Source organism: Jaculus jaculus, chromosome 10 (assembly GCF_020740685.1).
Source record: "Jaculus jaculus isolate mJacJac1 chromosome 10, mJacJac1.mat.Y.cur, whole genome shotgun sequence".
NCBI lineage: Eukaryota > Metazoa > Chordata > Mammalia > Rodentia > Dipodidae > Jaculus > Jaculus jaculus.
The window spans coordinates 9,176,039-9,200,186 of NC_059111.1; the positions used below are offsets into that span (position 1 = coordinate 9,176,039).

Sequence of the window (24,148 nt, forward strand, 5' to 3'; positions counted from 1 at the left end):
ATGAAAGGCAACAAAAACACTTGGGTTTGATGTAAGTATACAGCTTTCCATTCACACCAGCCATATTTTAAAAAGTGCTCATGGGCTGGAGAGATGGCTTAACAGTTAAGCGCTTGCCTGTGAAGCCTAAGGACCCTGGTTCGAGGCTTGATTCCCCAGGACCCACATTAGCCAGATGCACAAGGGGGTGAACGCATCTGGAGTTCGTTTGCAGTGGCTGGAGGCCCTGGTGCCCCATTCTCTCTCTGTCTGCCTTTCTCTCTCTGTTGCTCTCAAATAAACAAATAAAAACAAATAAAAAAAAATTAAGAAGTGCTCATTTCTTATACTCATACTTATAAAAAATCACTCTCTATAGGAGGACTATTAATAATTTAAAATACTTGCTTTGATTTATATATATTCCCTGATAAATAATAAAGCTGAGCATTTTAATATGTACCAGCCATTTTTTAGTTTTCCTTTTTTTTCAGTTATCTGAGATATTGCCACTGGAATCTTCAGGCTTTTCTGATTATTGATGGTTAATGTCGATTTCCCTATCATGTTTATTACTAATTTCCTCTGATTTTGTTTTTAGTTGGTCCCACTAAATATGCTATGAGGTGCATTAGGTTCTGTGTTGGTTTTGTCCTGTTTCCAGTGCTGGGATCAAACCCAGAACCCCATACACCTGCCAAGTGCCCTTCCCCTGAGCTACAAACTCAGCCCGAGAGTTTTAATTTTATGCAGCCACATCTATCCTGTATTTCCCACCAGGGCTTTTCACATTGCTTTTCAACTCAGTAAGACTCTATTCAGAGATCTGATAATAACTTCTTTTCTTTAAGTCTCTCAATTTGAATTTATATTTTAGTCCCCATTTCCTCCTTAAATTAGTAGTATACATGTGAAATGAAAATAATCTTAAAAGATGTTTTTGCTGCTGAGCATTCACATTTAAAAGAAAAATATGTCAACTGACACACAAGTAGTTTACCAAGCAAAATAATGGGGAAGTGCTCATTTTTATCCAATCACCTATGGACCCAATTATGCTATAACTATACCAATAGCTATCAAATGACAACATGACCACTGTGGCAGCAATCAGAGCACTGTCCAGGAAACTTCTAAAGGGCTCCAGCTTCCACAGACCTTCCCATCCAAAGCTCAACCACATACTCTAATAGCTTTTTTTGCTGAACATACAATTCAACTAATAGTTAATAAAGTGTATATGTCTGGCACACTTAAATATCTCATGGTAAATACTGAAGGAATTCTCATTTTTATATCTTGATATATGACTACATGTAAACCCCTACCTATTTCTAAATATAACTCACTAGTAAACATGACCAAGTCATAATCTACCACATTAAAATACTTAGTGCTTGTTCTGTATTCACATAAATGACCAAAGAAAACAGGACTCTCCTCACTGTCAAGAGCAAAGTAGGCATACTCCGTGAGGGCAGCCAGGACAGGCTGGACCATGCGAGCAGGAGGAGTTATCTGTTTCCTAAGCTTATCGGGAGCAAACCGAGAGAAGACACATCAGCACGGGCGTTCTAACTGGAATTACAAAGTGAAGGGTGAAGGAATTCTATAGTTCAAAACATGCACAGACTATTCTTAAAAAGCGTCCCAGCATGCTCTAGCAGAAGTCTTACTTGAATATGAGGTCATCCACGTCGGTCAGAGTAGCACCTATGCTCTTCAACAACAGGTTGACAGAATGAATTGCAACCATTTCCTGTTTCTCTTTGTCTGATTCATCACCGCCAGAACCCAAAGACAGACTCAAATGCAACTGAAAAAAAAATAACATTCAATAAATGAAAGCTCAAATAAGAACTTACAAACACATAGACCAGATCTTCTAAGACAACCAATGCACCCTTTCATTAGTGCCCTAGTATAACATTACACAGAACAACCCACTTGCTCATTGTTTTATGATAAAATATAGATCAGTCTGATCCAAAAATGGGGTTCTATTTTCATTCTAAGTATATAAATGCCACTGTGTTCATATGGAGGAGACTAATACCTTTTACAAACATGGAATAACCATTTAAAAGGAAAAATATACCAACTGGCACACAAGTAGTCTACCAAGCAAAATAATAGAGAAGTGCTTATTTTTATTCCATCACCTATGGACACAATTATGCTATAACTACACCAATAGCTATCAAATGACAACATGACAATTGTGGCAGCAATCAGAGCACTGTCCAGGAAACTTCTGAAGGGCTCCAGCTTCCACAGACCTTCCCATCCAAAGCTCAACCATGAGACTGAGTCGTGGTTTGTTTTGTGCAGGATGAACATTGGTGCAATGATGAATGGAGATGTCAGCAGAAGGTAATTCAACATGTGTACACAGGGCACGCCACTCTCTTGTCTCATTCTGTATTTCCAAGGCACGTTTCCTAACTAACACAGAGCTCAGGTAGAGTGGACATGGGGCAAGGGCAAAGAAACCTGATTCTCACTCTTCTCTAAAGTGGACTTGTACTCATGTATGGTTGGGATGCTGGGATGAGGAAACAAGCTCAGGGGGATAGCGTTCCTGCTTCCCTAGGGGGCTAAGGAAAGAACCGGTTCATAATGGGCAGTGCTCAACTTCTGGGTACAAAATCTACACAGTGCCCAAGACCAAGAAGGGGCAAATCACCAGTATCTAATCACCACGGGTCTATAAACACCATGAAATCATCTTAGGCCTCTATGCCAAGGCTGAAGTAGACTTTCAGTAAATCTTAGTTGAAGGAAATGTTTAATTCTGTAAGAAACTCATTCTCACAACTAGAAGGAAAATGTATATAATTTACCATATAAAGCAGTATCAATTTTAAACTTGATACTATAGAAATAAGATATCACCAAATATATAAATTTAAAAATAGTAATTCTATTTTATAAGTCGTCTTCTTTAGCTGAGTAGATTGCTAAATGTAAATGAAACTACCATGTTGTAAACAGTTCCTAAGAAGGTAAAGGATCATCAATATTCTAAATAGTACTGAATTATAAATCGCCCACTATTACACAAGTTTAGAGCATCTTGGTTGACGACATTAGTAAAATTCCTAGGCAGTCACCTTCCCCTGTTGAAAGCTAAAAAGAACCACCAGAGAGGGAAAAGGGAATGGGTACATAAAGTACAAAATCAGGGAAGTGAAAAAGACCCAATTTCCCACTCCCTTAGTTACTATCAAATGTGGGGAGAGGAGGGGAGAAGCCCATGCACTGGGTAGCCCTGACTTCAGCGTTTTCAGACTCTGGCGAGGCTGTTTCGCAACATTCAGAGGGCAGAGATGTTAGAGTGACACCAGCAAGCACGTCGATGCTTAATTAAGAAATCCCTTTGTCAGCTTCCTCCTGGAGTGAAAGGGTTGTTAATTTAAGACTACAGAGCGTACTCTGATGCGTCCATTCTCTGTGGGAATTATGGCTGGCATGTTTCAGAGAGCTACCTTAATTATTGCCATTAATCAAACAAAATTCCCACCAAACATTCCATGCAATGGTCACACTAATTTTTTAAATAATCATCATAACAAACCTTAACAGGAGAAATATGAAAATGTTCGAAGAAACTAAGCGTGGACATGTCAGTCATGGACGTCTCCATTAATTCTGTGTTGAGAGCATCAATATCTTGTTGGATTAACTTCACCTGAAAAAAGAACCCCACATAAATAAAGCATTAATTTTTTTTCTCTGCTACAACCATTAGCTCAAAATGGCTGATTTAATTTTTTTATTTTTATTACCCGCTTTTTTTCAGCTTCAGGGTCAGTTGTTGGGGTAAACAGTGCCAAAATAGCTCCAAGAAACCCCTGATCAACTTTAAAGGCCATTTCCTGAATGAGAACCATAAAGTACCTATGGAAAAAAGTAACATGGAAAAAGAGTTTCCATCGAAACTGGTAATTTTTGATGTTAAGACTTTAGTTTTATTCAGAAGCCACGGCAGGTTACTTCTTCGTGTCTTAAGGTCACATTACAAGACCACAGCCTGCTTGGTCGGAAGCGCTTTCCCTGTGGTGGCAGCTTCACCTGAGGAAGCGCTTCTGTGTCAGCACTTCAAGTCCCCACGCCCCCGTGACCGTGGCATGGCACAGGCCACGCGTGACGCGATGTGTCTGTCGTGTGTCATCTGCGTTCTAAAGTTCACAGCAATTGCTAAATTCTAAAGAACACAGCTCATAAATACAGGATTCATCTGTATTTCACCATTTTATGTTCTAACTGGAATTAAGTGAAGGGTGAAGGAATTCTATAGTTCAAAACATGTACAGACTATTCTTAAAATAACTATAAACATTAATAGATCAATATGCTCATTGGGAAAATAATTTGTATACAGGTCACTTTCAAAAAACTAAAATGGGGGGCTGGAGAGATGGCTTAGCGGTTAAGCGCTTGCCTATGAAGCTTAAGGACCCAGGTTCAAGGCTCGATTCCCCAGGACCCACGTTAGCCAGATGCACAAGGGGGCACACGCGTCTGGAGTTCGTTTGCAGTGGCTGGAAGCCCTGGCACACTCTCTCTCTCTCTCTCTCTCTCTCTCTCTCTCTCTCTCTTTGTGTGTGTGTTTCTGTCGCTCTCAAATAAAAATTTAAAAAAAGTAAATAGGGCTGGAGAGATGGCTTAGTGGTTAAAGCGCTTTCCTGCAAAACCTAAGGACCCAGGTTCGATTCCCCAGGACCCATGTAAGCCAGATGCACAAGGTGGCACATGTGTCTGGAGTTCATTTGCTGTAGCTAGAGGCCCTAATACACTCATTCATTCATTCTCTCTATCTTTCTCTCTCTAAATAAATAAATAAATATTTTTAAAAATAAAATATATTTTCAAAATTTTACTTTCCTTTGTATAAAGAGTGGGAATCTTTACTTACTTGAACTGTAAGATTTTACTGTATTCATTAAATCTCGTGATCACACTTATATCAATGAAAGGTTTGGGCTCTGAAGAAAAGAATAAAGTTAAGAAGTCAAGCCTTATACCAAGTCAAACAAATACCTCCAAACATGTCCAAATAAGGTATATCTACATTTCTTTTATTTTTTACCTGAATCCAAAGCAACAGATTTTGGAGGGGCCACAGGATGAAAGACGACAGGGAACATTGTGCCTGGTAACTGATTATCTACCTGGAGGAAAAAAAAAAATGCAATGGGTTTGAAACAAGCCTGACTTCAGCTTTTGGCCTCTGTGCTGATAGCACTCTTGCCAACATGGTGAACGTCTGTAAAACCTGCCGGACTTTCTGCAAGAAGTGCAGTGAGCACCAGCCCCCCAAAGTAACCCAGAACAAGAGGGGAAAGGACTCTATGCTCAGGAAAAGCAGCGTTATGACAGGAAGCAGAATGGCAATGTGGGCAGAAAAGTCTACATTCTAGAAAAAAGCTAAAATGACAAGGAGACTGTGCTGAGGCTGGAGTGTGTTGAGTCCAACAGTAGATCCAAGAGAGTGCTGGCTACCGAGAGAGGCAAGCACTCTGACACGGGAGAGATAAAAAGAGAAAGGGCCAAGTGATCCAGTTTTAAGCCAATTTTGCTACAAAGACAATAAAATGAGATTATATTCACTTGGGGAAAAAAGTACTACTTTCATAAAGACGTAGTTTCTATGGAGACGATGCCCCTGAAGCTGCACACGAGACATGCAGGGGCTTTCCAGGCCAGATGACCATGCTTCGTCGCAAGCACAAACGGTTCCCTCATAACCGCACCGACAGAGGCAGCGCGTCAAGTGCAATGCACAGACTTATATTTCCTGAGAGATGTGGGATCCGTGGTTTATATAAAATGTAAGTAGACCATGAGCATGAAATCAGAGGGTAGCTGAAGAGAATAAAACGGCCTAAATAATACTTGATGTAGAGGGAGGAGGGGAAGGAATGGGGGCAGAGGCAAATACCCCAAAACAAAGCTTCAACCAGGCCCTACTGTTTTCCACATTAGAATGACAATGGACAATCTTAGTTGGGAATCTCAAGGCAAATTGGAAGGAATATTTAAAAATAACAATTTCAGTGTAAGAGAACACCCTTAGCAGGCTAATGGGTCAAACAGTAATCTCAATAGTGACAAGGACCTTGGAACTGGTTTATGAATCCATAAGATATATGTGAGAAAGTGAAGATATATAAACAAAAAGAAGAGAGACCTTTTTTTAAAAAAAAAAATTGGACTGTTGGGGATTGAACCTAGACCCCCAAGCATGTTCCACACATACCACCTGAGCCAGATGCCAGCTTCATGCCTGGTATCCCAAAGACGCCAACTAATATAACTCACAGTCTTATAAAAACCCAAAGAAAGGAAGAGAAGAAAGTGGAAAGGAAGAGGGAAAGAAGGAGGGCGGGGAAATTTCATTTCTGATTTTCACAAAGTAGTCAAAATCTCTATTAAGGACAGTACTGTAGCCGGGCGTGGTGGCGCACGCCTTTAATCCCACCACTCGGGAGGCAGAGGTAGGAGGATTGCCATGAGTTCAAGGCCACCCTGAGATTACAGAGTTAATTACAGGTCAGCCTGGACCAGAGTGAGACCCTTCCTCGAAAAAACAACAACAAAAAAAAGGGTACTACTCTTACCTGAAGCCAGCACAGCCTGGCCCTTAGACTTCTCTGGTGAGGAGATTGCTTAAATTCAATCTGAACGCCTGACAGAAAACCTCGTCTAACCGGGCACCGAATGGGAAGGCGCATTTCCATTGGATCTTTATCAAAATTGACCTGGGGGTGGGGGGACCAAACATGAGAAACAGTACAACTGTGAGAGGGTTAGGATTTGTTGTTGTTGTTGTTTGTTTTTTGTGATGAGCTTCCAACTGCACAGCAGTACCCCACTTAAAATATCTGTTTACTCAGGACACTGAAAGAATATGATCATTATGGATTAATAAAGAGCTATCTTTTTTCTGTTTTCTTTTTCCCTTTTTACTTTGGAGACAGGGTCTGTAATAGAGGATGGCCTAAAACTCATGGCAATCCTCCTGTCTCAGCCTCCCAAGTGCTAGGATTACAGACATGAACCACCACACCTGACTAGAAGAACAATTTTAAGATTATCTACAACAGATCTATAAAGCAGACGCACTGCTTAACAGTTCCTGGAAAACAGGAATTCTGGAAGCTTCCCATTTTACAAACTGTACCTCAAATGCTTTATGTAAAAACCTTCACAGTAGCAGTCGCTTCCAGATAATTCTTAAGCAAGCTTGGTTTTATAATTAAGGCTTTGATGCCTTGTTTATATATGATGCTAATGGTATAGGACTGTCTTAAGCCCAGCCAGTGCAGATGGGTGCAGGTAAGGAACACTAACTGGAGACCAGTACAGGCGCAACCCTTGGACACAGGCCGAGAATGGCTCAAGTGCATGACAGAGGTACAGCATGCTACTATTGCATTAAAGCTGCTGGAGCCTCTAAAAGTTCAGCTTGCATGAGCCTGTGGTGAGTGGTGAGCATGCCTGTAGCGGACCCCTAGGCGCATTCCACCAGCAGTGATGAGCTGAGAGCTCAGCTGCATGAGCCTGTGCTGAGCGTGCCTTTAAGTGGACACCTAGGCACATTCCACAACCACTCAACCACACTGATGGGCTGAGCAAAGTTCATCATGAAATGCCAGGGCGTATTAACCAATATAAAGGCATTATTTGGAATACAAGAAATTACTTCAATAAACAATTATAATTTCTCCACAACTTGCTGAAAGCAAGTTCCATAAGGCTAATCAGCAAATAAAATACAGTGTAAAAATAAGGGAATCAGGCTTAAATTCTGTTTCCAAGTATACCACTTAGTAACGCTGTATTTTAAATAAAATATACTAATAATCTTCTTATAAATAATTTACTTTTAAGTTAGTTTCTGCACATTGGACATTGAAATTTCACTTATTCCCACTACCCAACAACCAACAAAATATACCTAAAACACTGCAAAACATAAAACTACAAAACTCCCAACAATTTTGCTTTACCTCGAAATTGCTGTCTAGCTTAATCCAGCCACGGTCTCGTGATGCCTGGTGTTTCTGATAAGCCTGTTCCAGTAAGAGGATCTGCTTCTGATGAAAAGGCTTCCACTTCTGTTTTGGTTTCATCTCCCAAATAATACCAGAACTAAAATAATTCAGACAGGAAACTGAATTAGAAATACACACTTAATTCTGTGGCACAGTTACTGAATGAACTCTTTCAATCTCCTGTGGAGACGATGTTGGATACAAAAGATTTTCAAAATAGAAAAACTTTTATCTGTTTGAAAGGTATGTGAAGACTGGGTGCTGGAGAGACAGCTCAATCAGTGAACACTTGCTTCATGAATACAAGGACCTTAGTTCAATCCCCATAAAAAAGCTGGGCATGCACCATCATGAAAACAAATGATCATAAATGTTGGCGGGGATGTGGAAAAAAGGAACCCTTCTACACTGCTGGTGGGAATGCAATCTGGTCCAGCCATTGTGGAAAACAGTGTGGAGGTTCCTAAAACAGCTAAATATTGATCTACCATATGACCCAGCTATAGCACTCCTAGGCATATATCCAAAGGACTCATCTCATTTCCTTAGAAGTTCATGCTCAACCATGTTTATTGCTGCTCAATTTATAATAGCTGGGAAATGGAACCAGCCTAGATGTCCCTCAACAGATGAATGGATAATGAAGATGTGGTACATTTATACAATGGAGTTCTATTCAGCGGTAAAGAAAAATGAAGTTATGAAATTTGCAGAAAAATGGATGGACCTGGAAAGTATTATACTAAGTGAGGTAACCCAGGCCCAGAAAGCCAAGCACCACATGTTCTCTCTCCTATGTGGATCCTAGCTACAGATGATTGGGCTTCTGCGTGAGAATGAAAATACTTAGTAGCAGAGTCCAGTAAGGTAAAAAGGAGACATAAAGGGTAGAGAAAGGAAGGGAGGAGGATACTTAATAGGTTGATATTGTATATATGTAATTACAATGATTGTAATGGGGAGGTAATATGATGGAGAATGGAATTTCAAATGGGAAAGTGTGGGGGTAGGGAGGGAGGGAGGGAATTACCATGGGATATATTTTATAATCATGGAAAATGTTAATAAAAATTTTTAATTAAAAAAAAAAAGCTGGGCATGGTAAAGTGTACTTTCAATATTGCACTGGAAAGGTAGAGACAGGTGGATCCCTGAGGTTCCCTAGCCAGCCAGTCTAGTGGTCCAGTGAAAGACCCTGCCTCAAAAATAGGGGCAGTACATGAAGCATGACACCCAAGCCTGTCTTCTGGGCTCCACACGCACACTTGTGTGCATACATGTGCATATGAACATACAGAATTTTGATAGGGCAAAGGGGCCTGGGAAAACGGCTCAGCAGGTAGGAGCGCATGCTGCATAAGCATGGGGGCCCGAGTTCAATCCCCTAGCCATACATGGCCATCCCTTCCTGTAACCCCAGCATTGCGGGGGAAGAGAGAGGAGGGTCGCTGGAGCTCACTGACCAGCCAGTCTAATGGCAAACTCCAGGCTCAGTGAATCTGTCCCAGAGAAATAAGGTGGAAGAACAATAGCAGAGGACACCTGACACCCTTCTCTGACCACCACACATGTGCCCGGGGATAACCGCACCCACACACCCACACACACACACACACCCCAAAAATGTAAGTGGGGTTAAGGATGAAATACATTTGTATCATACATTCTTACTCAAGAGTTTAATTTTTACTAAAGGGCCACCAGAAGTTTAGGTTTTGTGGGCTGAGACAAAATAGGGCTATTATATAGGTACTTAAGACAGCAAGAGAGAAAACAACGTGAATAAAAATTTTAACCAATCAAGGCTGGAGAGATGGCTTAGCGGTTAAGGTGCTTGTTGGCAAAGCCACAGGACGCAGGTTCAATTCTCCAGTACCCACGTAAAGCCAGATACAAAAAGTGGCACATGCGTCTGTAATTTGTTTGCAGTAGCTAGAGGCTCTGGTGTACCCATTCTCTCTATCTGCCTCTTTCATCTCTCAAGTAAATAAATGAAATTAAAAAAATTTAACTGATAAAATGAAAATATAAAACCTATGTACAATTTAAAAAACATTAATCTACTAGTATGAAAAACATACTTGTGGAGATGACAGGACCTAGCTAGTGTTCCGAATATTCCACACCTACTGCCATACCCATCTACTGATACAAACTGTGTTACACATCTTCAAAATGTCACTTCAGGGCTGGAGAGATGGCTTAGTGGTTAAGTGCTTGCCTGTGAAGCCTAAGGACCCTGGTTTGAGGCTCGATTCCCCAGGACCCACTTTAGCCAGATGCACAAGCGTCTGGAGTTCGTTTGCAGTGGCTGGAGGACCATTCTCTCTATTTGCCTTTCTCACTCTGTCTGTCGCTCTCAAATAAATAAATAAAATATGAACAAAAAGTTTTTTAAAAAATGTCACTTCATGCAGACAGTGCTGCCAAATGCTGACATCAATCTATGCAATACAGAATTATCTAAAGGAAATTATTTTGTAGTTATCTTATCCACTGCTGGGAGACATTTATAAAACTCCACTGAGTTATTCTCTGGGATAGGCTGTGTAGAAATGTCTCAGTTGGACAGTTCGAGCTGTGACATCTGCATGAAGGTCATAAAAATGCTGCGAAACTGAAGAGTGAAATCATGAGCAGGGTGGTGGTGGCACACACTTTTAATCCTAGCCGAGGTAGGAGGATTGCTGTGAGATCAATGACAGCCTGGGACTACAGAGTGAGTTCCAAATCAGTTTGGGCTAGGGTGAGACCCTACCTCCAAAAAAATAAAACCAAAACAAAACAAAGAAAAAAGAGTAAAATTATGTCACTTACAAGAACGGATGAAACTGGAGATCATAATGTTAAGTGAAATGAGCCAGAGAATCTGAATTTAAATACATATGTGACGTGACGGTTGAGGGGAAAGTAGGGAGAGATCAGTAGGAAAGAGTGTGAAGGAAGAGGAAGGTACTGGGGAGGTGAACATGATTAAGTGCAAAGATACATATACACACATATATGTGTATTTATTTGTGTGTGTGAAATGTTATGATCAAACTCATTATTTTGTACACCAAATAAAAAATAAATTTAAAAAATAGAACAGGAAAACAATCTAGACAGGTGAGAAAAAAAAAAAAAAAAAAACACATTCTGAGCCGGGCGTGGTGGCGCACGCCTTTAATCCCAGCACTCAGGAGGCAGAGGTAGGAGGATTGCCATGAGTTCAAAGCCACTCTGAGATGACAGAGTTAATTCCAGGTCAGCCTGAACCAGAGGGAGACCCTACCTCGAAAAACCAAAAAAAAAAAAACACATTCTGTTGGCAGACATGTGAAGGATAAAATGTTCAATATAATAAGCCATCAGAGAATTGAAAATTAAAAGAATGAGCTACTACTTCATGTTCAGGAGTTTATGAAGGAGAAAGGGAGGGGTGAAAAGGCACAAAACAGGGGACTTTTTTGAAGGAATGAAATCACTCTTTATGATACCATACTGGTGGGCACACATTATTAGTTTTCAGACTCACAGAATGTACAATTCAAAGAGTGAACTTTAACATAAAGCAGGGACTTTAAACAATACTGTTATCAGTATTAGCTTATCACCATAATATGCACTAGATTACTGTAAGATGTTAATGAGAAAGGAAATCATGAAATATGGATATACAGAAATTCTGTATTTAATTTTCTCTACATATTAAGCTTTTAAAAATTTATTTATTTATTATCTTTATTTATTTATTTTGATTTTATAAGGTAGGGTCTCACTGTAGTCCAGGCTGACCTGGAATTCACTATGTAGTCTCAGGGTGGCCTCGAACTCACAGTGATCCTCCTATCTCTGCCTCCCAAGTGCTGGGATTAAAGGTGTGTGCCACCACACCTAGCAAGAATTATATTATTGATTTATTATTTTAAAAAGTATTATGCCTAAGGACCCAGGTTCAATTCTCCAGTACCCACATAAGCCACATGCACAAGGGGACACATGTGTCTGCAGATTGTTGGCAGTGACTAGAGGCCCTGTTGTGTCCATTCTCTCTCTAGCTGCCTCCTTCTCGCTAATAAACAAAATATTTTAAAAATAATAAATAAATTTATTTTTTAATTATGTAACTGACTCATGCTTCCTTTTAAATCTAGATGTTATTGAGTGAACCATGCCTAAAAAGTAAGCAGCTCATTTAGACAAATTTTACAAGTTTCCCTATAAAGATCAGTCTGATAAACAGAATAGCATATGTAATATTAAAAATGTTGATTTATATGACAAAAGTAATGTCTACCTTTAGCTTAAAAATCCTACATAAGATGAAGTATAAAACCAAGAGAATATGTTACTAATGAAAACATAAATATTAATGACATATATACATATAATTTATAGAACTCTTAGGAGCTGGGAAAAGCATACTACATTCTTTAATTTTTCTTTCTTTAACATATAATTTTCAATACATTATATGCTAGTTATATTTGCTATCTCATTCATAAGCCTCTAAGTAATATGTATGTATACATACATGTACATGCATAGGTATATAATCTCCAAATATTTTCCTTATACAGGTATACACAAAACCAAAGAAAAGAATTGGTCTCACAAGTTCTAAACAACAAACCACAAGAAGTTATATGCTCATCTCCTATTGCTGCCTTCATGTGATAAGGAAATCCATGCCTTTTAAAGATCTGTGGCATCCGAGCTTCCTTCTCACGCACCTGGTGATGCCGACATAGGACACTTCCTGCTTGTTGTCGTTGTTAACCAGGGAGAGCCCGAGACTGTGCAGAGACAAGGCCATCTCCTGATCAGCCTGCTCCATTTCTTCTGCCTGCAGGGCTCTGGAGACTACAGCAACGTCATCTGTGAACAGCAGGACTCTCTGGCGTCCGTCTAGGAAGGACACCCAGTGTATCTGGATATTGGCATCATAAGGAAACTGTCCACATTCATCCTGGGGAAGAGGAAGACTCTGCATTAAACCTGTGTATACCTTTCCCTACTTAAAGTCAAGTGCTGGGAAATACTGCAAAAGCTTTAAAAGCATGACTAAAGAGGGAAAACTCTCAAATGGACATAGTGGTATAATTTATGTTAAAACAAACTATTTTTTTCTAAGAATTTCGATTAAGAGAGTTTCATGTTGTGTCCCGTGCTGTGATCTACCCGGCCAGTGCTCACTGGGCTCGAGCAGGAGCGTGAGGACTGCAAGATGACTGCGTGTCTCCAAGCCAGAGAACAGAAGCGGGCAGACAAAAGTGATTCAGGCAAAACTAACTGGCCGATTTTCATGTTCTAACGACTTTGAATACAGAAATATTTCCAAAAGTCATGATACCAACTAGTCAAAATAAACTGAGCAGGATATACGAAGTGAAATGAATGCCAGGAAACCGTGTTCGCCTCCCCAGGTCCCACGTAAGAGAGACACACAAGGTGATGTATGCCCAAGGTTGTGTGTGTGAAAGAGGTAGAGACAGACAGAGAGAACAGGTACACCAGGGCCACAGCAAACAAACTCCAGACGCATTGCCACCTTTGTGCCTCTTGCTTACATGGGACCTGGAGAATCAAACCTGGGTCCTTAGGCTTCACAGGACAGTGCCTTAACCGCTAAGCCATCTCTCCAGCCCCTGTATTTATTGTGAAGTGTTCTTATGAAGCTCATGTTCCTTGTTCCTGTTTACACAGACTAAACTGAGGAAAGACCTGTCTGGTGCTTGTCCTTGTGTGGCCATTCTTCACACTCCCTTGTCAGGCCACTTAGGCCCGGGCTAAGCTCTCTTTCTACATCCTCTTAGTAGACAAAGAAATGGGCAACTTCCTTGCCTCTACACCGTTTGGAAACCGTAGCAGACTACCTGCTACCTGAGCCTGAACGATCTACTTTTGCTCACGTCTGATGTGCAGCACCACAGAGAGCAACACTGCAGTCTGGATCCCTGGGTGTCTGGATCTGCTCGGCACAGACCGCTTCCCCCGGGTCGTGGAGACCTCCTGGAAGATGTGACTGCGGAGCAGTGTCAGACGACAGCACAGGTGCTCCTGGGGGAAGAGCTGAACACCTGAGCCAGGGGTAAGGTGTGTCAGGCAGCTGAAGCCTGTCTCCCCAGGGACACCTCCAAGGACACCTCCAAGTGCTGTCACGGGGAGACCACCCCAAGAACCTCATGCCACAAGAGCCTCAACCTCACTTTCAAAGACTGAGTATATCTTTCTCTTTTATACGCATCTAAGAGAAACATGGAGAGATGTTCCAGCCATTGTTGGCCAGTTACCATTGTAAAGCAAAAGTGAAGAGAGCCCATTTTAGCACTTTCAGACAAGGGGAGCTGACGCCCCGTGATCGCTTCCATCACAGAACATATCCTTCCAAGATCTCAGTGGTGTATTACCAATGCTAAGTTGATTCTTGCATTAAGTGGGAGGCTAGGAGATGAGTTTAAACTGGATAATTTAGCTACCTTTTTTGTCCAATAAATATTAAATTTATTATGAGAGGTAATTTACACAATTTCAAATTCCACTGCCTAGTAAAACATACAATCTTGCTTAGGAAAACATGTTCATTTGAGCCTCACCACTAACAGAAGTGTAGATTTGTTCAAAATAAAGTGTTTTTACAAAAGAAAAAAGTAAAAAAAAATAAATGAAAATAAAATAAATAAATAAAGTGTTTTTGTTCACTTAATCTTAAAATTCCTTACTTAAAAAAAGTAGAAAGTTTTTTTAACTGGTTTTTTTTTTTTTTTTTTAAGTTTTTTGAGGTAGGGTCTCACTCTGGTCCAGGCTGACCTGGAATTAACTCTGTCATCTCAGGGTGGCCTTGAACTCATGGCAATCCTCCTACCTCTGCCTCCCGAGTGCTGGGATTAAAGGCGTGCGCCACCACACCCGGCTTAACTGGTTTTTAACTGGACAAGGTGGAACAAACCTATTTTATAAACTGCAAAGAAATTATTGTGATTCAACTATGACAAAAGACCTACGTGAACTGTTTGCAATCTAAAGTTCAAAATATTTATTCTGAAAACACAACCCATTCACCCTCAGTTCTGAGAAGACCAGGTGACGCTCACCACCACTCACCCACACAGAATGCCTCAAACAGTACCTTCAACAGATCGTGTTCCCCAAGACTAGTTGCGTATCTCCACGTGAGCTTCCTGGTGCCAGTGGGATCTGCCCAGGCGAAGAGTCGAGCTTGTTGTGGCAGCAATATCATTTCTTCCTGTGACCCGCTGAAACACAGAGACAGAGATGAGATTAGAAAGCCTTGGCCTTGAGAAACCTGGACTTACAGACCACTGAGGAGAATGGCCCAAAAGTCCTACAAAAGTTCTTAGTTAATAAACCACAATGTGGATGAAAAATAAGCACCCTAAAATGCCCCACAAATTTATGTTTGAAGCTTAGGGAGATGGAAACAACAGAAGAGCACTGTTCCGAAAACTTTGGTGTGCTCTGAGTTGATGCAGGCAGAGACTTTCCGTGATGTGGACGCGTCCCCTGCGTCCTGTGTGACATGTCCACGGACAGCCAATACCGAAGCGGCAGAACTTCAGTTACTACTCGTCTTCCAAGGGTTAATCAAACGCAATGCTTAGGCTGCATTATGGCTCTCAAAAAGAAAAGGAGGCGTCCACACCATATCGACTCAAAGTGTAGCCTGAGGACTTGCAGCTTTACCTGGGGGCTTGTTGAAAATATGAATCCTGAGCCCCATTCTAAACCCACAGAATCAAAATCTGAACCTTAACAAGAGTCTCAGCAGATTTTAAAACCCATCCCTGAAGTACAGGAAGAATTAGCACGTATTAGCACAAAATCCATGCCAGGGCGAGGGTGAGGGAATAATTCCAACTAGGGAAACCATGAATGCAGATGTTTAAACTACCTTCTCTTCTTCCTCCTTCCTCTTCCTTTTCAGTACTGGGGACTGAACACAGGGCCTCACACTTACTAAACACAAGTGCCCTACCACTGAGCTGTATCAAGAGCCTTTGTGGCATTTTGTTTTTTAGAGAGGTGGCTTTGAACTTGCAGTCCTCTTGCCTTAGCCTCCCAAAGAGCTAGGATTAAAGGCTTGTACCGCCAATCTGGCTTAAAACTGCTTCCTATTCTCTAACGCGGTAAGGAGGTCAATAGATCCCCATCACCCAGCACTGTGGACCCAGCATCCCTCCACTTGGCGTCTCCTCCTTCAGCCTTCTACTAGCCCTGCCTGGAAACCAGACATGGATGTCTAGGGAGAGGGGCACTCAGCATCACCAGACAGAAAGGGAGACGCTGCTTAACCAGGCAGTCATCGTTTGCATTCTGAAACTTACAGAGCTCCCCACACCACATGTGTGTGAGTCTGCTGCCAGGTTCTCTGGCAGGACACCTGACTGAAGCGGCCTGAGATGACAATGGTACCTCTGTCCCACTTGAATGTCCATAAATTCTGCTGCAGAAATACTGATGTGCTAGATTCAAACTTTGCCCAGGTACTGGTAACAACAAACAAGTGTTTCTTGTCTCCTTTCTAAAACCTGAATGCAAAACCCAGGTGTTTCCCAGCAGGGCTGTGAATCAGTGAAGCCCATCTGAACTTCCCACGTCCCCTTTCCCAAACCTACCTCTGTTTATAGGAGAGGATGTCCCACGGCGTGTGGTTCATTATCAGGGCTGGGGCAGCGCCTTCGTGGTAATCGGAAAACGTTATGACAGTTGAGTGCTCAGCAGTGTTTACATTCACTAAGATACCTCCATTCTGTGTTGTTGTTGTTGTTTTTTTGTGGGGGGGGGGGGAGAAAAGGGACATTTAACATATTTGTTTAATCTCACTTGTATACTGAATTTCAGTTATGAAAACATAAAAGCTTTGGTTTTTGAAGTTCTTACTGGCTCTGACTTCTTAAAAATATGCATTAGCGTTAAACATGCACACAGCAGCACCTAACAGAGAAACACTGGAATTTACAATATGAACACTTACCAGATCTTCTAAGCTCAGTAAAGTGCCGTTATCTTGTCGATTATAAAAGAATGGCCTGGAAGATCCTTCAAAGCCCACCACTCTCACACAAAGCTTGCCTGACAAATTTTCAGGCCAAAATGGAAGGCACTAGAAACATAAAAGTTAGTATCAGCCTTGAAACCCTATTGTGGCAAAAAAAAAAAGACACAGGCTAGAAACACACTAGCTAATTAAGTTTCCAGTGTACATCCAATCCTGATGCAATGTCTTCACAGGTCTTTAAATGTTCTCTACACCTCATAGAAATTGTTGACTGACTGGGTATGGCAGCATTTACAGGCGGACCCAGGAGGACCTCAAGCTTGAGGCCAGCCAGGGTTACACTGTGAGATCCTGCCTCAAAAAAACTGGCAACATAATTACTTATGAAACCAAAGAAAAATCATCAGAATATAAATGTATTCATCTATATATAGTTATATAATTTCATATAAGAAATTAAAGAACCTGTTAAAAAAGCTTCAAATAACTTGCACACTTAGAAACTATAATCTTCGCCACATTTGCTTTTGTGCCTCGCTGATTCCACTTCACTGATGCACAGAGACCTTGCACACAGTGCCTCACTCTAGAATGTGGCAGAGGACAGCCATATGGACCTTGCTGTGGTCCTGACACCAAGACCAACTGCCTCACCTCATCAGACCATGGACTTCTGGGAGCTTCTGTCTCCCTACCTACAAGGCTAGGGTCTTACTTCCTGGTATAATACCAAATGTCCTAAATAACAGTAGATTTTTGTGGGCTATATTGAAGAATGAAAGCATGATTTTCAACTGTCCTGGAAGTCAGCTGCTTCGGGTGAAAACACAAAGTCAAGATGGCATACTACTTATCTTTGTACCTCACCTCGTCCCTCCTCGCTCCCTCATTCTCTTCACCTTTGCAAATCTTACTGATAAAACTGCTTAATTGAAATCTCACCTCTTCAGTGAAACCTGATGCTTTGATCTAGACCACTAATGTGAACCAAGTCAAAAACCAATGACCTTAATGACCCTGGAAAAGGAGGAACCTCTATTTTCTTTTCAGGGAAGTGAGAGGGTTGAACTCCAGTTTAATTTTCTTTTCTTTTTTCTTTTTTTTTTTTTTTTTTGTTTTTGTTTCAGGGTAGGGTCTCACTCTAGCTCAAGCTCTCCTAGAATTCACTATGTAGTCTCAGGGTGGCCTTGAACTCATGGCGATCCTCCTACCTCTCCCTCCGGAGTGCTAGGATTAAAGAGAATGCCACCACGCCTGGCTCCAGTTTAATTTTCAAGGAAATTTGCAGGTCATTTATTCAGAGATTCAACAACCACCTATTACCTGGCATATATTGTCTTTTTCCTCATGTGCTAATTTTTAGACAACTTAGGCCCTGCCAGTAAGATTATAGTTTATTGGGTATAGGTAATGATCTTGACCATTAAAATGATACACGGTGCATTATCTCTATGTACTTTTGTACAGCACATGTCTATATTTTAGTCATACAGAAAGAACCAGAAAAGGACTGTTAACCATCTTGATTGGGCTAGTGGTAAGTATTCTCAAAAATTTTCCTCTTCAAACATATACTTACAAATTTCAAAGATGGCTGTCATTTTTTTATTTTTTTCTGATTTTTGAAAGACAGACAGAATGGGCAGGCCAGGACCTTCAGCCTGCTGTGAACAAACTCCAGACTCATGCGGCCCCTTGCATGCATGTGCGACATTGTGCACTTGCGTCACTGTGTACCTGGCTACATGGGGCCTGGAGATTAGAACATGAGTTCCTGGGCTTTGCAGGTATGCGTCTTAACTGCTAAGCCATCTCTCCTTGGCTGCCATATTGTAACACAAACATATGCTAGAGTATAACAAAGAGGCATGTAGAATTCATATTAATACCTCCCTATTCAATTGTGTATTTAAGAATGAGTTATATTTTAGGAAAACTTTACCTCTGAAGAAGCAATGTAGTTCCACTTATTGGTTGGTATTGAACCATCAGAAGCAATCTCACCAACTTCTAGCTCCAAGGAGGACTTGTTTGCAATGGTACAAAAGGGAGTCAGAGTGACTATTCGTGAGAGATTAAAACTGCTCATTTTGATGCTGACACCAACCTGTGGAAAGGAAAGAAACAAGCTAACTGTGGAACATGTAATCCAATCTCCATGAAGTAGAGACATACACCATTCTCAGATGGAAAAATATTTTACAGTAAGAACTCAGGCTGGGGAGATGGCTCAATGGTTTAAGGCACTTGACTAAAAACTCTGATGGCCCAGGTTTGACGTCCCAGGACCCAGGCAAAGCCAGATGCACAAAGTGTCACGTGTGTCTGGAGTTCATCTGCAGCAGCAAGTGGTCCTGGCACACCTCCCTTCCTTCTCTCTCACTCTCCCCCCTCATAAATAAAAGTATTTTTTTTAAATTATGAACTCTTAAAGTAACAAGGGGCTGGGAGATAGCTCATCAGTCAATAATGCCTGCATGGAAAGTCTGTCAGCTTAGGTTCAATATCCAAACACCAGATAAAGCCAGATAGAAAAAGTGGCATTAAGTATCTGGTATTTATTTGCAGTAGCAAGAGACACTGTTGCACATGCACACACGTATGCAAATAATTAATTTCACTTATTTATTTGAGAGAGGAAGAGGCAGATACACAGAGAGAATGAGTATACCAGCATCTCCAAACACTGCAAATGAACTCCAGACACGTGCGCCACCTTGTGCTTCTGGCTTATGTGGGTACTGGAGAACCGAACCTGGGTCCTTAGGCTTCACAGCTAAGTGCCTTAACCACTAAGCCATCTCTCCAGCCCAAATAAATATTTTATAAAAGGAATACAAGCTGTATCCAACACTGGTCATCTTCTCACTAAAAGAACAATTTTGGTACTTCAGTTTGGCTAAATAAGAAGCCACTCAAAGAGTATCAATCATAACTCAATGGCAGGACCCTTTGTCTAGTACTTTTTTATTTTTAAATTTTTATTTATTTATATGCAAGCAGAGAGAGAAAGAGAGAGAGAGGGGGAGAAGAGAAGAGAAGAGAAGAGAAGAGAAGAGAAGAGAAGAGAAGAGAAGAGAAGAGAAGAGAAAAGAAAGACAGACAGACAGACAAAGAAAGAGATTAGAATAGGCACGCCAGGGCTTCTAGCCACTCCATCACATGTGCCCCGTGTGTATCTGGCTTACATGGGCCCTAGGGAGCCGAACCTGGGTCTTTTGGTTTTGCAGGCAAGTACCTTAACCACTAAGCCATCTCTCCAGTCCCTTTTTTAGTTTTTAATATTCCAAATGTAAAGATGAATTACAATTAGGAGGCTCAAACTTTCCCTTATAAATAAAGTTCAGATTATTCAAATTTTCAAAGTAGTCAGGTGTAAGGCTTAAGAAATGTTTAAGGTAAGCTGGGCGTGGTGGCGCACGCCTTTAATCCCAGCACTCAGGAGACAGAGGTAGGAGGACTGCCTTGAGTTCGAGGCCACCCTGAGACTCCAGTGAGACCCTACCTCAAAAAAAAAAAAAAAGAAAAAGAAAAAGAAAAGAAATGCTTAAGGGGACATGAATAGGAAGAAGACAGAGTGTGGCATGAATACTTAACAAGGTTTTCACTTCAGTGGATTCAACTCATGTGGCAAGTTCAAGCTCTGATTTGATGACATTGCTCACAGAAGTTTGCAGACCCCCTCCACCTAATCACGAGAGTTCAGATTTCTGTACATCTTAGTAGTCAGTTTGTTTACTAACATGTGGAAAAGGTGAATGGAGCCAAAAGGAATGCATCAAGCAGACACTTACCAGATATTCCATATTGTTGGCGGGGCACTTCACACACCCATAACTTCCCACTGTATCCAACGAGAAACTATTGGACCAGGCACTAGTAGAAATTTTCAATTGTACCTATACCAGAGAACACATGATATAGGAACCCTAAAATACATTAAGTTTACTTGATAAAACAAAATTGTTAGGCGGCCAGAAATTTCCTCGGTATCATGAGACATATTAAAATATCATCACAATCATGCTGCACAGAAAACTGTAGGCAACCACATAACCTAAGTGCATCTGAGGCTTGCCCACTCTCCTGAGTGATGAGTATGGTGTATTTAAAGGCATACAAGAGACCTTGTATTTTTTCAAGTTATAATGCAAAATATTTTCTCATATTGGATTTATGATACAGACAATGACATGGAGATAAAAATTCTTAAGTCTTCTCAAGTACAAGAGAGGCCACTTTACCATTATTCAGAAGACCTTAGGAAGACACTAGGGCACAGCTCCTGTCTTCAGTGAACAGACACTGAATGGAACCGAGCAGGGAAGGGCACACTAGTAACCATTCAGCCACATGGGAGCACAAAGGACTACGACTATGAGAAGGCAGCAAGCTTACCTGTAGCTCTGCCATTTAGAAAAAGTGTTACAGAAGAGATCTAGTGTGCCCTGCAGTAACCTCATCCCTCTGCACCCAACCAGGTCATGGAAAGCGTGAGGATAAGGAGAGGTCACACAGACCCAGGCAACCCCAATACCAATACCACATGCTAGCCCGTACTCTAAGCCATGTTTGTCGGCACCCTCAGACCTCCAGCAGCTGCATCACCTGAGACTGTATTAAGATGCAAATGCTCAGGCTGGTCTGCTACATCAACCCCAGGGACAGGACTCAGCAGTTTAAAACACCTGTTAAGGGGTTCTAATATGTGTGGAAATTTGATAGCCACCACTCTAAGCAATGTGACTGGGATCCTGGATTCCCTTTACATAGTCAGAAAACCTTCACAAGGATGAGGACTAAGCAGAAGGGGAAGAGGGAGTAGCAAATGCAAAAGCCTACAGGGAGAGCAGGTGGTGAGGAGGAACCCAGCCTGAGTCTGAAGAGGAAGGAGGGACCGAGCACGAGGACCAGGCTGCGGCTCTTCTCCCAGAGACACAAGCAGCTGCTCACTTACAGATGCACCAGCAGCAGCAGCGCCGAGGAGCGCATGAACCAAGCTGGTCGACCTACAAGACTGCCGGGACAGAAGCAGGTCTTCAGCCCTGGGGAATGCGAAGCTTGGCCTCAGGTATCTGCTGCTCTTGTCCCTAACATCCACAGACTGTGCACTCCTTCATGTCTCTGGACTTAATTCATACAGCAGCACTTAGCAAATGGCCACGTGTGGTGGTCTGGCAGGTGGGGACTTGCTGGAGGAGGTGCGTCACTGGGGGCAGGCTTTGGGGTGACAGAACCTGGCTCCAAGCCCAGAACTTACACCACTTCCTTTTGCTGCTCTTGTCATGCTTTCCTCGCCATGATGAAACATCCCCTCAACACCATAGGCCAGGCTAAGCCCTTTCCTGCCACAAGATGCTGCTGGTGCTCAGGCCCAGCAGTGAGAAGGTAACTGCTATGCCAAACATGGATCTAGTCTGCCAACTTACCAGATGAGCAAGTTACCTTTTTTCAAGCTTGGTCTATGAACAAGGTCATACATACCTTATTCTTACTAAAAACGTTCTTCTTCTTGAAGGAGAATAGGATGATGTCCCTGAAGTCAGCTGGATGCTTCACGTGAACCTCTTCGGAGCGATACTGGAGAACCCGAGAAGTTTTGTTGATTAACCAATAGGGACTGAAGACAGACAGCTCTACTCGGCTGCCAATCCGCCTGACGTGTACTGACAGGTCGACGGTCATCACTTCGGTGGATTCCGAAGTAAAACACACAAGGAAGAATTCAGGAAGCGTATCACATATGCGGAAATGTCCCGTCCAGTTTTTGCCCAGGTACTTGACCAGCACTAATTCCATGACTTCTCCACTGATGCGCGTGTGGAGAACGTCGGCAGCACTGCCCTCCGCCAGCTCGTGAGTTTCTGCCGTTCCCTAAGCCAGACACAGGAAGTGAAGTTTGCTGAGGAAGTTTATTAACCCGGTGAAACAGCAAAACTGATGCTTTGCAAAATGCTAACTAGCCTACCACAAGAGGGTAACCAGCAAATCTAAGTGTGTTTATTATATGTTGTAAGTTTCCAGTGAGGACTCAAAGGAAAACACTCCACATAGCCATGGGCACAGCTGTCTTCTGGCCACTAACAGTCAGAATTTTAAGAAAAAAAATCATGTTGGTGCCACGGCTCAAAGGCTGGACTGGGGAAGCACAGCTGGGCTGGAGAAGCCTCAGTGGTTCTTGGAAGCACAGCTGACGTCCATCAGAACTGTGTCATGAAATGAGTCACTTACGTGACTGGGGTCCAGTTTCATCCATGCTGTGGCTCGTGGTTCCCATAGGAACAAAACAAGGAAGCGATAGACAGCTATTCTAACAGGGTATGTAGGTGAGGTAGCAGTACTTTCAAAAAGGTTAACAGGAATGTATAGATTAGGCTGCTTACTGAAATCATTTTTGTATAAACACTTAGTTTAGTTAATTAATTTATGTCTCCAAAGTTCATTAGTAAATCATGGTTAAATAAAGAAAAGGAGTAATTTTGGTTCAAAACACTTTGCATTTTAAACCATAGAAAGTTTTTTGGTTTTGTTTTTGATTTTTTTTTTTTTTTTTTGGTTTTTGGAGATAGAGTCTTACTCTAGTCCAGGTCACTACATAGTCTCAGGGTGGCTCAAACTCATGGCGATCCTCCTACCTCTGCCTCCCAAGTGCTGGGATTAAAGGCATGTGCCACCACGCCCAGCTCAAAAGTTAAATTTTTAAAAAATATTTATAACCCTGCTACTAGAAAATGAGACTTATTTTTTCTTAAGATACATGGTAATTTATTTCCAGGAAGACCTTGTATCAAAGGATAACACTAACCTTAAAGTAAAAACTACAATAAACCAGGCGTGGTGGCGCACACCTTTAATCCCAGCACTCGGGAGGCAGAGATAGGAGGAGTGCTGAGAGTTTGAGGTCAGTCTTAGACTACGTAGTGAATTCCAGGTCAGCCTGGGCTAGGGTGAGACCCTACCTTGGAAAAAACAAAATAATAATAATAAATAAATAAAACAAAAACTACAATAAAATATTTTCTCATTTGCTTTTTCTCTCCTCTTTAATAGGGTTCCACTTATTAATAAAGAGATGGTTAAGGCTCTTCATTTTGGGCAGGTAAAGCAC

At 41.7% G+C, this 24,148-nt stretch overlaps 1 protein-coding gene across 4 annotated transcripts in view; it reads right to left on the bottom strand.

Annotated features, from left to right (window-relative positions):
- Vps13c (vacuolar protein sorting 13 homolog C) overlaps positions 1 to 24,148 on the bottom strand; it is a 163,087-nt gene that overhangs the window by 21,718 nt on the left and 117,221 nt on the right. For all 4 annotated transcript variants that reach the window (XM_004662514.2, XM_004662513.2, XM_004662516.2 and 1 more), the window contains 14 exons: positions 22,525 to 22,914; positions 20,835 to 20,939; positions 18,983 to 19,147; positions 17,017 to 17,145; positions 16,658 to 16,791; positions 15,151 to 15,277; positions 12,755 to 12,990; positions 7,995 to 8,136; positions 6,603 to 6,743; positions 5,072 to 5,153; positions 4,898 to 4,967; positions 3,768 to 3,879; positions 3,557 to 3,670; positions 1,656 to 1,795 (listed from right to left, as the gene is read on the bottom strand). In XM_004662514.2, coding sequence (XP_004662571.2) covers positions 1,656 to 1,795; positions 3,557 to 3,670; positions 3,768 to 3,879; positions 4,898 to 4,967; positions 5,072 to 5,153; positions 6,603 to 6,743; positions 7,995 to 8,136; positions 12,755 to 12,990; positions 15,151 to 15,277; positions 16,658 to 16,791; positions 17,017 to 17,145; positions 18,983 to 19,147; positions 20,835 to 20,939; positions 22,525 to 22,914 — 2,087 coding nt within the window. The remainder of the gene's footprint in view (positions 1 to 1,655; positions 1,796 to 3,556; positions 3,671 to 3,767; positions 3,880 to 4,897; positions 4,968 to 5,071; positions 5,154 to 6,602; positions 6,744 to 7,994; positions 8,137 to 12,754; positions 12,991 to 15,150; positions 15,278 to 16,657; positions 16,792 to 17,016; positions 17,146 to 18,982; positions 19,148 to 20,834; positions 20,940 to 22,524; positions 22,915 to 24,148) is intronic.